We start from the raw sequence: 16,404 nt of genomic DNA, 5'->3' as shown, positions 1-16,404 counted from the left end.
TTAGGAATGAACTCTTTGGTATGAATACTTTTGGTGTCCCACTTGGATCTCTTACTATCCAGACTCTACTTATGGGTATTTACTGCTATGTTCTCTGTCATTCCATTCTTCAGAGACTAGCCCTCTGCTGAATGGGAGTCATATTGCCAGGGTTTCTTCTGAGCCTGGTGGGGGAAGCCCACAGCCAAGGACAGACTCAAAAAGTCTGGGATATACAAAAGGCTGCCTTTACATCAAAGTGGCACTTAATCTGATGCGATTCAATTTCACATCTATATTGTTTAATATAATAGTAACTGACTGCCTGTTGCTCTTTAAATTTATAGAAATTAAAATTAAATACACTTAAAAATTCACTTCCTTTGCTACCACATTTTATTTATTTATTTATTTTTGTCTTTTTGCCATTTCTTGGGCCGCTCTTGCAGCATATGGAGGTTCCCAGGCTAGGGGTCTAATCGGAGCCATACCCATTGGCCTACGCCACAGCCACAGCAACGTGGGATCCGAGCCGCGTCTGCAACGTACACCACAGCTCATGGCAATGCCAGATCCTTAACCCACTGAACAAGGCCAGGGATCGAACCCATAACCTCATGGTTCCTAGTCGGATTCGTTAACCACTGCGCCACGACGGGAACTCCTGCTACCACATTTTAAATACTCAGGGAGCAACATTTGGATGGTGGCTGTTGTATTAGGTAGTGAAGACAGAATGTTTCTGTCAGTGATATTTTTTTTTGGCTGCTCCCATGGCATATGGATGTTCTCAGGACAGAGATGTGATCTGTGCTGCAGTTGTGCAGCTGTGGCAAGGCAGGATCTTTAACTCACTTGGGGAGCTGGGGATCAAAATTGGGCTGCCACAGAGACAAGCTGGTTCTTTAACCTGCTGCATCACAGCAGGAATTACTTTCTACCCATAATTCTATTAGGGTCTCCTCCTTCAACTTCAGGCTCATGTTACTCCAGGTGAGATCACATCCTGCTTAGTACCATTTCTGCTCTATTTTGCTTCCTTTTCTCCTTTTATCCTGAAAGAATTCCCTCAAAAAACATGCAATGAAATTCCTACTTTAGCTTCTTCTTCCATAAAACACTGTCCGTTATCTAGACCTGTCATTTCCAATACAGGAATAGATCCATTTTCCCCTCACTTATATGTCCTCGGTTGCTATCTTGGGCCATTCCTGGTATAGGTCTGGGCTGAACTCAGATATGGCATAGAAGCATTATGAAAGCAACAGCGATTCAGTCATAGCACTGAGGCTGCAGAAATTTTATCACGAGTTGTTCAGGATTCGTACAGAGGGCAGAGTCATATGTTGAATATATCAGTGAATTTTTGTGTAATTGGAAATATCTTTTTAAAAAATTTTTTTTCCACAGTACAGCATGGGGACCAAGTTACACATACATGTATACATAATTTTTCCTCCCATTGTCATGTTGCGATGTAAGTATCTAGACATAGTTCTCAGTGCCACACAGCAGGATCTCATTGTAAATCCATTCCAAGAGCAATAGTTTGTATCTGTTAACCCCAAGCTCCCGATCCCTCCCACTCCTCCCTCTCCCCCTGGCAGCCACAAGTATATTCTCCAAGTCCATGAATTTCTTTTCTATGGAAAGGTTCATTTGTGCTGTGTATTAGATTTCAGTTATAAGTGATATCATATGGTATTTGTCTTTCTCTTTCTGACTTCACTCAATATGAGAGTCTCTAGTTCCATCCATGTTGCTGCAAAAGGCATTATGTCGTTCTTTTATATGGCTGAGTAGTATTCCATTGTGTATATATAACAATTATATCTTTCTTTTTTTTTTAATTATTTTCCCACTGTACAGCAAGGGGGTCAGGTTATCCTTACATGTATACATTACAATTACATTTTTCCCCCACCCTTTGTTCTGTTGCAACATGAGTATCTAGACATAGTTCTCAATGCTATTCAGCAGGATCTCCTGGTAAATCTATTTCACTCAGGATGAGATTCACTAGTTCCATCCATGTTGCTGCAAATGGCATTATGTCATTCTTTTTTATGGCTGAGTAGTATTCCATTGTGTATATATACCACTTCTTCCGAATCCAATCATCTGTCGATGGATATTTGGGTTGTTTCCATGTCTTGGCTATTGTGAATAGTGCTGCAATGAACATGCGGGTGCACGTGTCTCTTTTAAGTAGAGTTTTGTCCGATAGATGCCCAAGAGTGGGATTGCGGGGTCATATGGAAGTTCTATGTATAGCTTTCTAAGGTATCTCCAAATGTTCTCCATAGTGGCTGACCAGTTTACATTCCCACCAGCAGTGCAGGAGGGTTCCCTTTTCTCCACAGCCCCTCCAGCACTTGTTATTTGTGGATTTATTAATGATGGCCATTCTGACTGGTGTGAGGTGGTATCTCATGGTAATTTTGATTTGCATTTCTCTTATATAGCGATGTTGAGCATTTTTTCATGTGTTTGTTGGCCATCTGTATATCTTCCTTGGAGACCAGTCTATTCAGGTCTTTTGCCCATTTTTCCATTGATTGATTGGCTTTTTTGCTGTTGGGTTGTATAAGTTGCTTATATATTCTAGAGATTAAGCCCTTGTCAGTTGCATCATTTGAAATATTTTCTCCCTTCTGTAAGTTGTCTTTTTGTTTTCTTTTGGGTTTCCTTTGCTGTGCAAAAGCTTTTCAGTTTGATGAGGTCCATGGGTTTATTTTTGCTCTTATTTCTATTGCTTTGGGAGACTGACCTGAGAAAATATTCATAATGTTGATGTCAGAGAGTGTTTTGCCTATGTTTTCTTCTAGAAGTTTGATGGTGTCCTGTCATATATTTAAGTCTTTCAGCCATTTGGAGTTTATTTTTGTGCATGGTGTGAGGGTGTGTTCTAGTTTCATTGCTTTGCATGCAGCTGTCCAGGTTTCCCAGCAATGCTTGCTGAATAGACTTTCTTTTTCCCATTTTATGTTCTTGCCTCCCTTGTCAAAGATTAATTGACCATAGGTGTCAGGGTTTATTTCCGGGTTCTCTATTCTGTTCCATTGGTCTGTCTGTCTGTTTTGGTACCAGTACCACACTGTTTTGATGACTGTGGCTTTGTAGTATTTCTTGAAGTCTGGGAGAGTTATGCCTCCTGCTTGGTTTTTGTTTCTCAGGATTGCTTTGGCGATTCTGGGTGTTTTGTGGTTCCATATAAATGTTTGGATTGTTTGTTCTAGTTCTGTGAAAAATGTCCTGGGTAATTTGATAGGGATTGCATTGAAGCTGTAGATTGCTTTGGGTAGTATGGCCATTTTTACAATATTGATTTTTCCAATCCAGGAACATGGAATATCTTTCCATTTCTTTACATCTTCTTTGATTTCTTTGATTAAAGTTTTATAGTTCTCGGCATATAGGTCCTTTACCTCCTTGGTCAGGTGTATTCCGAGGTATTTGATTTTGTGAGGTACAATTTTAAAAGGTATCGTATTTTTGTATTCCTTTTCTAATATTTCATTGCTGGTATACAGAAATGCGACTGACTTCTGAATGTTAATCTTATATCCTGCCACTTTGCTGAATTTATTAATCAGTTCAAGGAGTTTTGGGGTTGAGTCCTTAGGGTTTTCTAGGTATAGTATCATGTCATCTGCATACAGTGACAGTTTGATCTCTTCTCTTCCTATATGGATGCCTTTTATTTCTTTTGTTTGTCTAATTGCTGTGGCCAGGACTTCCAAAATGATGTTGAAGAGCAGTGGTGAGAGTGGGCATCCCTGTCTTGTTCCAGATTTGAGTGAGAAGGCTTTCAGTTTTTCCCCACTGAGTATTATATTTGCTGTGGGCTTATCATAAATGGCTTTGATTATATTCAGGAATGTTCCCTCTCTACCCACTTTGGCGAGGGTCTTGATCATGAATGGATGTTGAACTTTGTCAAATGCTTTTTCTGCGTCTATTGAGATGATCATATGATTTTTGACTTTTTTTTGTTAATGTGGTGTATGATATATCTTTCTAATCTAGTCGTCTGCTGATGGACATTTGAGTTGTTTCCAGGTCTTGGGTATTGTGAATAGTGCTGCAGTGAACATGCGGGTGCATGTGTCTTTTTTAAGGGAGGTTTTGTCTGGATATATGCCCAAGAGTGGGGCTGCTGGGAAATATCTTCAAAACTGACATTATCTTGAAATCTTGTCTTTAAAATATGTGGTTTGCATACTGAGTGTTTAATTTTATTGAAATACTTATTCGTCCACTAAAATTTTAGTTATGTATTATTATAATTGGAAGATAGTACTTCTACCACCAGATATGTGTCAGCGCTAAGCCTTTAACCTCTTTCACTTGATGACTATTCCCTTGACTAATACGTCAAAATTGTGTTCTTATAAGATGTCATTATCCATTATATTAAATTTTTTCCTTTTTTTTTTTTTTTTTTTTTTGTCTTTTTGTGGCAGTACCTGTGGCATGTGGAAGTTCCCAGGCTAGGGGTCAAATCAGAGCTGTAGTTGCAGGCCTTTACTACAGCCACAACACTGCCAGATCCAAGCCAAGTCTGTGACCTACACCACAGCTTACAGCAAGCAAGGTTCTTAACCCACTGATGGAGGCCAGGGATTGAGCCCACATCCTCATGGATACTAATTGTGTTCGTGACCACTTAGCCAGAACAGGAACTCCTTAAATTTTTAATAATTGTTACACAGAATGTCATATTGTTTTGTTGGATGTGTTTATTTTTATTTTGCTAGTTAAATTTTCTGTCTCTATGTATATATATTTCTTTTTAAAATTATTTCTTTTTTGTATCCAAGTAATAGTTTATATATAATTTTTATAACAAGATTTTCATATATCATGTCATATCATGATTGTTGCCAAGGACACCATTTTTTGTTCCTATAGCTAGGATGAAAGTATCCAATATTTCCAGTCATTATTATTTCAGTAGTTAGTCTAATAGGAATCAATATTACTATAGTACATATATATGATGTACTAAATTTCTGTTATGCTTGCTTTTATATTTCAAACTGAATGATATTTTTGGTTGTTTGCTTTCCTTGCAACTAAATTATGGGACAGCCAATGAATATTTGGAGTCCTTGTTAAATTGGTAGCGTGGATGCTTATCTTAACATAGATGATGATTATACAATTCTTTACATGTGATAGGAAAGAAATGAGAATTTCTTATTAACTTTAGCCAAAGAATATTCCTTCTCTTGGAACGTTACCTTTTGTGGTGGTGCAAACAGCTTTAGGAGAGATGGATGCTGAGTAGAGGAGGAAAGTAGGGAGGGAACAAGGTGATCCAGATCAGCAGAATGTATTCTTGAGAATCAGTGTGATAATGCACCTTGCATCTAGAGATTTCCCATATCCATTTTTACTAAAGGATAATAATTTCCTGGATTATAAAAGAAAAAAAGTTTTAAAAAGACAAAATATGACATTAGTAATTTAATTATATCCCGGGGTGCCCTCTATGTGGATTGGAAACAACTGTAACATACACAGACAGTTACTTTTTTTTTTCCTGTTTTAGTTGGCGTCTCCTTTGCCTGATATTTTATTTTTCAACCTAAAATCATTCTCTCTCTTTTTTTGTCTGCAGCTGTGGCGTGTGGAAGTTCCCAGGCCATAGTTGAGATTATGCATGTAAATGTTTTAGAACATATCAAACACTCAATAATACCAGTTGTATTAATGTTATTAACTGTAAGTAGCATATCAGTTCAGGTCCAGACCTTTGGATGCTTTATTTTACAAGCTTTAAATGTGAAAAAAAGTTTACTAATTAAAAATTATTTTTGCAAGATTTGTGAACTAGTTTGAGTGATTGAGTGTAAAGTGATGTTAGTTTACTTAATCCATATATATGACGTACTAAATTTCTGTTGTGCTTGCTTTTATATTTCAAACTGAATGATATTTTTGGTTGTTTGCTTTCCTTGCAACTAAATTATGGGACAGCCAATGAATTTTTGGAGTCCTTGTTAAATTGGTACTTTTGATATCTTGAGGGCAACAGTTAAGCAGTCTAATGGAATGGTAGTATTTTCAGGCTCTGCCTGAGTATTTAATTGCTTTACTGCCATACAAAAAGACCAAGGAGGTGTTCATAAACATAAGCAGAGTAGAGAGGCAATTCTGCTAAAGTGTTTCTGTGCCGCACTCTTAGCGATATTTTGAATGTAACTTAATCCTTTGTATAAGTACATTCTAGGGCATAAAATCCTATTACTGAATGCATTTTTTGAAATTATCTTGTATTCTATGGCATGAGAAGTAGGCGCAAATCCAATTATATAAAATTATGAGATACATAATTAAGATAACCTTTCCCCCCTTGTCTGACTCTTTCTCTTATTCTTTCTGATTATTCTTCCTGTTTTCTCCTTACCCAAGTTTCTCTAAATAGTACATATATTCTTAGAGAAGTTTAAGTCCTATAAAACTCAATCTGAAACAGACCTCTTATATATATGATTGATGCAAACACTAGGTCCCTTATTGATTTTTATTATATAAAATATCAATATTTTTGTGATAATGTAGAACTAAATTGGTATAAGATATGTCAATCCCAATGAGTACAACCTTTTTTCAAATATTTGCCTATACTTTTCCATTGTCCTATCTTTTAACATGTCTTTTAACATAAAGGCATGCTTTAAAAATTGTTAAATCCTTTATCTTGACAGGAACCATGTGCTAACACAGGATGGAACAGAAAAATGAAAGTTCTTTCACTGGGTTTATCCTGCTGGGTTTCTCTGACAGGCCTCAACTGGAGCAGGTCCTCTTTGTGGTTCTTTTGATCTTCTACATCTTCACTTTGTTGGGAAACACAACCATCATTGCATTGTCCCATGTGGACCCACATCTTCACACCCCTATGTACTTTTTCCTCTCCAACCTAAGCTTTCTGGACCTGTGTTATACTACCAGCATTGTTCCTCAGCTTCTGGTTAATCTCAGTGGATCAGACAAATTTATCTCCTTTGGTGGTTGTGTAGTTCAGCTGTACATCTCTTTGGGGTTGGGAGGTACAGAATGCATCCTCCTAAGAGTTATGGCACTTGACCGCTATGCAGCTATTTGCAAGCCCCTTCACTACACAGTAATCATGCACCCCCGTCTCTGTGCCCTGATGGCTTCTGCTTCATGGATCATTGGTTTTGCCAACTCCTTATTGGAGACAGTGCTCACCTTCCTTTTACCATTCTGTGGGAGAAATGAATTAGACCACTTCTTTTGTGAGGTCCCTCCTTTGCTCAAGCTTGCCTGTGTTGACACCTCTATGAATGAGTCTGAGCTCTTCTTTGCCAGTGTCATCACTCTTTTCATACCTGTTACATTAATAATGTTCTCCTATGGTGGGATTGTGAGGGCAGTCTTGAGAATAAAGTCCACTGTAGGACAGAGAAAAGCATTTGGGACCTGTGGATCCCACCTGACAGTGGTCTCCTTGTTCTATGGCACAGCCCTCTATGCATATCTTCAGCCCAGCAACAACTACTCCCAGGATCAGGGCAAGTTCATATCTCTCTTCTACACCATCATTACCCCCATGATCAATCCCTTCATATATACTCTGCGCAACAAGGATGTGAAGGGAGCAATGAGGAGGGTGCTTTGGAAGGACTCTGCCTCCAGATGATGGGCCTAATAAAACAGTAATGGATGGATTTTGAATGCCTGAGGTCTTTAGATGTATGTGTGTGTCCTCCATGTGTCATTCAGTATTTCCCTTGAAATTCTCAAGGGAATGCCTTTACTTCAGTTCTCTTTCAAATGTGAGTGTTCAAAATCTAAGTTCATGGATTCATTTCAACTTCTAGAGATGCTGATTCAATGTTCCTAGAGTATTTGTCTTATATTATTATTATCATTATTATTAGATTTTTGAGGGTGGCACCTGCAACATATAGAAGTTGGGAGCTGTAGTTGCCAGACTACACCATAGCCACAGCAATGACAGATCTGACCTACACCACAACTCATAGCAATGCCAGACCCTTAACCTGCTAAGCGAGGCCAAAGATTGATATATTATTTTTTTTAAGCTGAACAGATTTTTCTTATTTGCACTCCTATCTTGGAACATTATTCCATTTCTATGCGCAAAAGATATGCAAGTAGATAACATGACGGTACAGTCAAAATAAGAACATGAACCACTGGGAGCTCCTGTTGTGGCTCAGCAGATTAAGAACCCGACTAGTATCCATGAGAATGCAGATTGGATTCCTGGCCTTGCTCAGTGGGTTAAGGGTCCAGCATTGCTGCAAGCTGCCGTGTGTAGGTTGCAGATGCTGCTCAGATCTAGCATTGCTGTGTCTGTGGGTAGGCTAGCAGCAGCAGCTCTGATTTGACACCTAGCCTGGGAACTTACATATGCAGCAGGTGCAGCCGTTAAAAAAAAAAAAAAAAAGAAAGAAAGAAAGAAAGAAAGAAAGAAAGAAAAAGAAAATGAACCATTGAAACTCTGTAAGGAATACTAACACGTTAGAATTTTCTAACAGTAGCTAAAAGGATATTATTTATTCTTGCATTTTGATCATGGCTCCATTACAAATTATATGGGTTGACTGTGTTAGAAATTTTTCATAGAGGTAGGTGGAGAAACTATGGGAGAAAAGAAATTTTAATCTAAAAGAAAAAGTTGTTACATTAATTCTGATAATTAATTCAGTTTTCAGGTTCAACTGTACCCTCCCCAGTGTGGCAAACCATACTGTATAGCATCATTATTCAAAGAAAGCTGTGCATTGGAAGCACTGGGTAAAGAGTGTGATGCCCTGCTGCCAGTGACAATGGTAGCCCTTATCTGTTAATAACACCAGGGAGTGCTTGTGTATAAGTGTGTACATTGCAGTGTATATCAACTCCTCTAAGAAATCCATGCACTCTAATTATTGGTTATATGTGAAAATAAAATCAACAGAAAATGAGGTGTTTGTCACCGAATTTTGAAGTGTTGCCTTCAACTGCATGGCCAGTGAATTTTTGGTATTCTTGTTAAATTGGTATAGTAATTTTAGGCATCCTGAGAGCAAGAGTTAAGCACTGTAGTTGAATGGTGATATTTTCAGGCTCTGTGTATTTATTTGTTGTGCTACCATACAAAAAGTCCAAGGTAGCATTCACAAATATATATGAGAAGTAGAGAAGCAATTCTACCAAAATGTTTATGTGCAGCACTCTTAGTGATATTTGGAATGTACTTAATCCTTTGTATAAATACATTCTAGGTCATAAATTCCTCTTACTGAATGCATTGTAGAGATTATCTTGTATTCTATTACACATGAGTTATGTGCAAATCCAGCTGTGTAGAACTATGGGTTACATATTTAAAATAACTCTTTCCCTCATATGATTCCTATTTTTTTTCTCTATCCCATTTTCTCTAAAATGTGCATATATTCTTAGATTACTTTAAATCCTATTAAACACAATCTGAAAAAGATCTATTATATCTATGATTTATGGAAACACAAGGTCTATTATTTGATTTTTTCTTATATTAAATATCAACATTACTATTTTTGATGGTGTTGAACTAAATTGGTATAACATATGTTAATTTCAGTGAATATACCATTTATTCAAATAATTGCATATAAAATCCCATGGCTCTGTCCTTTAACATGATAGATTCACATACTCCTTCCCACCCCCACATGACTCCACTTGAAGATACCTTTTGAAAACTCTTAAATGCTTTGTCTTGGCAGGAAACATGTGCTAACACAGGATGGAAGAGAAAAATGAAAGTTCTTTCACTGGATTTATGCTACTAGATTTCTCTGACAGACCTTGACTGGAGCAGGTTCTCTATGTGGTTCTTTTGGTCTACATCTTCACTTTGCTGGGAGACACAACCATCATTGCATTATCCCATGTGGACCCACATTTTCACACCCCTATGTACTTTTTCCTCTCCAACCTAAGCTTTCTGGACCTATGCTATATACTACAAGCATTGTTCCCAGGCTCCTGGTTAATCTCAGGGGATCATACAAATATTTTTCCTTTGGTGATGGTGTAGTTCATCTATACAGCTCTCTGGAGTTGGGATCTACAGAATGTATTCTCCTAGGAGTTATGGCACTTGACCGCTATGCAGCTATTTGCAAGCCCCTTCACTACACAGTAATCATGCACCCCCGTCTCTGTGCCCTGATGGCTTCTGCTTCATGGATCATTGGTTTTGCCAACTCCTTATTGGAGACAGTGCTCACCTTCCTTTTACCATTCTGTGGGAGAAATGAATTAGACCACTTCTTTTGTGAGGTCCCTCCTTTGCTCAAGCTTGCCTGTGTTGACACCTCTATGAATGAGTCTGAGCTCTTCTTTGCCAGTGTCATCACTCTTTTCATACCTGTTACATTAATAATGTTCTCCTATGGTGGGATTGTGAGGGCAGTCTTGAGAATAAAGTCCACTGTAGGACAGAGAAAAGCATTTGGGACCTGTGGATCCCACCTGACAGTGGTCTCCTTGTTCTATGGCACAGCCCTCTATGCATATCTTCAGCCCAGCAACAACTACTCCCAGGATCAGGGCAAGTTCATATCTCTCTTCTACACCATCATTATCCCCATGATCTTTCCCCCTCATATATATGCTGCGCAACAGGGATGTGAAGGGAGCAATGAGGAGGGTGCTTTGGAAGGACTCTGCCTCCAGATAATGTGGTGAGGAGGACAATTTAATGAAAGGACTTTGAATGTCAAAGCTCTTTGGATGTATGTGTCCTCCATGTTTCATCCAAAATATCCCTGGAAACTCTGAAGGGAATTTCTTTACTTCAATTCTTTTTCAAAAGTGTATGTTCAAAATCTAAGTTCATGGATTCATCCCAATTTCAAGAGGTGCTGATTCAGTGTTCCTAGAACATTTGCCTTATATTTATTATTTTTTAAAAAGTACACTGGTTTTTCCTATTTGCCCCCCATCCAGGAACATTGTTCCATTTCTACTTGCAAAAAGATATGTGAGTAAATAACATAAAGGCACAGCCAAAATAAGACCATAAACTATTGAAACACTGTTAAGAAATACTGACATTTTCTAACAAATGCTAGAAGGATATAATATATTCTTGATTTTTTTTTTGGCCATTCCTGCAGCATGTGGAAGTTCTCAAGCCAGGGATCAAACCCACAGTACAGTGACAATGCTGGATCCTTAACCCACTGTGCCATCAGAGAACTCCCTATTCTTGCCTTTTGATCATGACTCCATTACAAAGTACATGGGTTGAATGCATTAGAGCTTTTTCACAGAAGTAGGTGGGGAAACTATGGGAAAAATAAATTTTACTCTTAAAGGAAACTATATTAATCCTGATAAAGCCATTTACTACAGCTGTGGCAATGCCTGATCCTTTAATCCATTGTGCCATGCTGGGGATGGAACCCATGTTTCTTCAGGGGCCACTGCAGTCAGATTCTTAACCCAATGTGCCACATTGGGAACTCCTGGGAAGTCTTATTTTATCAGTCCTGGAAGTCTTGGAAGAATACATTCTGTCCTTTAAAGATATTCACCTTAGCTATTTAGCCTTATCTTCTATGCAGCCTCAAAATTTGGCAAGTGCCTTGATGAAGAAAACTAGGTGGTAGAGACAGGACACCTTTCCCTGGTGGTTTTTTTGTTTCCTAAGCACAATGGACCTAAAAAGTGTTTTATTCTGTTTTTGAAGCTTTTGGTTTAGCTCTCTGGCTTCTCAGTTCACTGAATATGGAAATACTCACTGGAAACATCTGGCCATGTCTTTGAGGTCTCTTAAGTTCTTAGTTTGTCACTTCAGCCTTACATAACTATTGTGCTGTATCTTTTTCTCCTGGCTAAGGCCCTTTCTTTAGTCCAAGTCCAAGTTCACATCAGGGTTGTTAAATTCTCCACTGGGAGGTGGGGGGAATGCTGAGGCTATTGTCTCTGTGCAGAAGGGTCCTGTCCTCTCTGTAATCCTTGCCTACATCATCCTCATCACTTCCAAAGGTATCTAATGAGTAAGAAATGATTACTAAAAATTTAACTTTTTCAAGTACAGTTGCCCTATACAGAGAATATGCAGAATATTGGTTCTAGGATCCTCAGAGTACCGAAATCTGTGGATCATGAAATCTCTTAGAGAAAATGGCAGACTAAATAGATCCCTGGTTGGTTGAATCTGCAGTTTGGAAACTGTGACTAAGGGCTACTTGTATTGCAGTGGTTATTACTGGTCAGCTGTCATTTGCTACACCTTATCTGGAAGTGGATGTTGCAAAAGGGCACCTTGAACGAAATGATAAATTGAAATAGTGAATGGAAGCAATGTTTATTTTCTGAAAAGTAAAAAGGTAACCATCTAGATAATTATAGATGGAACCTTTTTGTACTCAAAAAGATATGGTTAACAATGCAGCTAGCTGTCATGAAAAAAATCCAAGGAATTGTTATTGAAATAATCATATCTTCTGTACTATACTCAGAATATAATCAGAAATCACTCAAAAATATTCATACAAGTAGACAAGAACTGTGTGAATGTTAATATTTTACTAATAAATTTTCACTTAAAGAAAAAGCCTTGCTCCTTTGTTGTTTCATTAGCAGAATGATAAATGAACAAACCTTCAAACTTTCCAATTTTAGAGGCAAAATATCTAAGAGGAAATTACTTACACAAACTTCCCATTGACTTTACCACTTATCCTTTTTCTTACATTGTTTTATAAATTGCCTTCAATATCTGCTATATTACAAATGTAATATCAAATATTTACAAATCTTGATGTCCTATATGAAAATATTTTTTTGTTTTTTACTAAATTTTGGATTTTTATACACTGCATACATACAAATACACACAGATATACTCAAAAACACACAAATTCATCAAGTAAGCATCTTTTTCAGTCAAAATATAGTTCATTGACAATATAGTACTCATTTTTGCAAGACATGTTTTTATAATATTTTCTTAGCTTCTTTGCTGAAAACTCCACCTTGTCCTTCCTTACTTTGTCCCGTCTTCCTGCTTGAGAAACAGTCATGGTGATGGTAAATGACTTAAGCTTAAGAACAAAGGCCTAAAGGCAAAAATGATTTAAGTTTAAGAACTGTTATGTGCCTTAGAGGTCAGAGTAAGAGCTTAACCTTTTACCAGCTAAGTGGCTTTTAAAATAGTAAAAGAACTTATATAATAGTAAACAAACCCTATATCATCCACCCATAGCCACTCCTCACTTGATCTCATCTAAAGAGCACAATAAAAGCAGTGTGGTTTCTTGAGGCAGTGCTCTTGGTCCCTGAGACCTTGAGCCCCCCCTTCCCATTCCCACCTTTACTTAAGATAAATGTCTCTGTGTCTTGTTTTATGTTAACTTTTTTCCTTAAGTTCCACAGCAACTGTTCTTCAGCCCCATCCTGCTGAGCTGGTCTTGGCAACTCATGACTAAAATTTCCTCAAAAAAATCACTTGAAAATTATCACTATAATTTTAGCCTCAGGAACTGGCCACTAACCGTCTTCATGGAATGAAGAAGAGACCAGACACTCACTGTACAAATGATCTTTGATTGAGGTTTCCAAAGGAAAGTAAATAGTGTTCATTCTAGCTGGTTAAATATGACTAGTATAAAAACACTTTAAAACTATTAATTGAGGAGTTCCTATTGCGGCACAGTGGTAACGAACCCGATTAGGATCCATGAGGATATGGGTTCAATCCCTGGCCTCACTCAGTGGTTTATGAATCCAGCTTTGCCATGAGCTGTAGTGTAGGTTGCAGATGTAGCTCGGGTACAGCATTGCTGTGGCTGTAGTGTAGAAGAAAGGAACTTAGAATATTTAGATTATAAATCCAAATTTTGTGTGAAAGGAACAAAAGTATTTAATATGATTACTTAGTGTCATAGTATTCTATTAATTTCTGTCTCATTTAAAACTTTAAAAAGTAAATATTGAAAGGACAACAAACATACAGTAAGTGTAAGTACTTCAAGTGTAAGTTTTGAGATTTTTCACAAATTGTATACATTATATAACTAGCACTCATTTAGGAATTAGAACATGACAGAACCCCATAATTTCCTTCCCCATTTTCTCCTCCCAATGGAGAAAAATAACTCCCCAGGGAAACAACAGTTCTGACTTCCAGTACTGCACACTCACCTTTCCTGGTTTTGAATTTTAATAAATGGAATCATTAACTATGTCTCACTTTTTCACTCAAAAACATATTTGTAAGAATCACATTGTTGTATGTACTACACTTTTAAAATTCTCATAATTGTAGAATATTCCAATATAGATATACTGTATTTTAATTTTAGCTTATCATATTTAAGGTATATTCATTGCACTAGAAAGTATAGCTTCATGGGGATAGGGTGTCTGTTTCACTAATACATCTTAAGTACATAGAACAGTGCCTTGTACACATTTAGTGTTTATAAGGATGTGTTGGATTAAGTTACAACTAGTTTTTAGTCACTCAGAAGTCTCCCAGTGCACTAGAGTTTCACTCTGCAAACCCTGCACTAGCTCTGTCTCGAGTCTGGTGTTCTCCTCACTAGTCTTCTTAGTGCCCCTTTGACTTCGTTGTTTCTCAAAGTGTAAATCAGGGGATTCAGCAGGGGAGTCACCAGAGTATAGAAGAGCGCAATGCTTTTATTTACATCCTGAGAGTAACTGGAGGGAGGCTGGAGGTACATGGAGATGAGTGTCCCGAAGAAAACAATCACTACCATTGAGTGAGAACCACAAGTTCCAAAAGCCTTGCGCCTCCCCTGGGCTGACTTTATCTTCAGGACTGCATGGGTAATGTGGCCATAGGACACTAAGATAAGTGACAGGGGCACCACCAAGAAGAGGACACTGACAGCAAAGAGCTCAGCCTCATTGATGGAGGTGTTGGTGCAGGCCAGTTTCAGCATCGCTGGAACTTCACAGAAGAAATGGTCCACTTGGTTTTTGCCACAGAGAGGAAGAGTCATGGTCAGTGCTGTCTGTACTACAGAATTGCCAAACCCCGTGAGCCAAGCAGTTGCCACCAGCTGTGAGCAAAGCTGAGGATGCATGATCAGCATGTAGTGGAGTGGGCGGCACACAGCTGCATAGCGGTCATAGGCCATGACAGACAGGAGGACACATTCTACACCCCCAAGTCCCAAGGCAATGAAGAGCTGGGTCACACAACCACCATAGGTGATGCTCTTGTCCTTTCCCTTAAAGTTGGCCACTGTCTGGGGGACAGTGCAAGTAGTCAAACACAGGTCCATAAAAGAGAGATTGGAGAGGAAGAAATACATAGGGGTGTGGAGGTGAGAATCCACAAGTGACAGAAGTATAATGGTGCCATTGCCTAAGAAGCTCAAAAAGTAGATGATCAGGATGAGCACAGACAGAGCGGTTTCCAGCTGAGGCCGATTGGAGAAGCCCAGGAGAATGAATCCAGAGAAGGTGCTGTCATTAGCTCTTTCCATTGTTGTCTACGTGTTGAAATTAAGAGGACTCCTACTTTTTTCTTGCATGTTTAATCTACCTCTTTTTTCTTAGAGTGGGTAACTAGAGTATGTATGGTTGGAAGTTTGAGATATTTTCACAGTTACTTCCTTGTAGGCAAGACAGAGGGTTATAAATAGCTACTGTATGTGAGTATCTTCCATGTTTCAGGCACTGGCCTAAGCATGTTCTATGCATTGTGTCACAACAATTCTGTGAGTTTTGCATCATTATGATTTCTGTTGAATAGAAAAGGAAACTGAGGGTTAAAGAGGTGTGGTAATTTTATCAGAGTGATGTACCTAATAAACTGCAGAGGTAGAATTCATGGACTTGGAGAATAGACTTGTGGTTGCCTGGAGGGAGGGGAAGGGAGTGGGGTTAATAGATGCAAACTACTGCTTTTGGAATGGATCAATAATGAGATCCTGCTGTGTAGCACTGAGAATTATGTCGAGATACTTACAAACGGAGCATGACAATGGAAGAAAAAAATATGTGTACATGTAACTGGGTCCTCATGATTTACAGTGGAAAAAAAAATTGTGTTGGAGAAATAACAATTTAAAAAAAATTACCAGTGGGGCGAAAAAAAGAATTCAAAGTGACTCTAAATATGAGTTCTTAACTGTTAGAGATACTGTCTTTATTATTGTATGAACTGCAAAGGTAACTCAACTTTCTCCAAAAATGAAATCTGATTATTGTGAATATGTTGCAAATATGCACTGCCCCTATCTCTTTTTTTTTTTCCCTTGGGGATTGTATTATTTCAGACTGGCTCTCCTATTTTTGTTTTGTGTAGAGAAAAAATTTTTTTAAATATGCATAGATAATAAATTTTGCTATTAACAGTTTTATTCATATGGGAACAATACATTTCAGTGTGTAAAGCAATGGTATGGG

General features: G+C 38.1%; 2 protein-coding genes and 1 pseudogene across 2 annotated transcripts; 2 read left to right on the top strand and 1 right to left on the bottom strand.

Moving 5' to 3' along the window:
- On the top strand, positions 5,726–7,740 carry LOC100156953 (putative olfactory receptor 2B8). The gene has a single exon (XM_003482136.2). The coding sequence runs from the start codon at positions 6,716–6,718 to the stop codon at positions 7,652–7,654; it is 939 nt and encodes a 312-aa protein (XP_003482184.1). The 5' UTR covers positions 5,726–6,715; the 3' UTR covers positions 7,655–7,740.
- LOC100516981 lies at positions 9,755–13,014 on the top strand (annotated as a pseudogene).
- LOC100157348 (putative olfactory receptor 2B8) lies at positions 14,535–15,851 on the bottom strand. Its single transcript, XM_001927438.2, has one exon. It carries the CDS (start codon positions 15,477–15,479, stop codon positions 14,535–14,537), a length of 945 nt encoding a protein of 314 aa, XP_001927473.2. The 5' UTR covers positions 15,480–15,851.

Source organism: Sus scrofa, chromosome 7, assembly GCF_000003025.6.
Source record: "Sus scrofa isolate TJ Tabasco breed Duroc chromosome 7, Sscrofa11.1, whole genome shotgun sequence".
In the NCBI taxonomy this organism is placed as follows: Eukaryota; Metazoa; Chordata; class Mammalia; order Artiodactyla; family Suidae; genus Sus; species Sus scrofa.
Note: the sequence above shows the minus strand (reverse complement) of the source record. Positions and strands in the feature narration are given on the sequence as shown.

Bases quoted from the DNA above. Each gene is read 5' to 3' on its own strand.
- LOC100156953 (XM_003482136.2), top strand. From the start codon at position 6,716: ATGGAACAGAAAAATGAAAGTTCTTTCACTGGGTTTATCCTGCTGGGT.
- LOC100157348 (XM_001927438.2), bottom strand. From the start codon at position 15,479: ATGGAAAGAGCTAATGACAGCACCTTCTCTGGATTCATTCTCCTGGGC.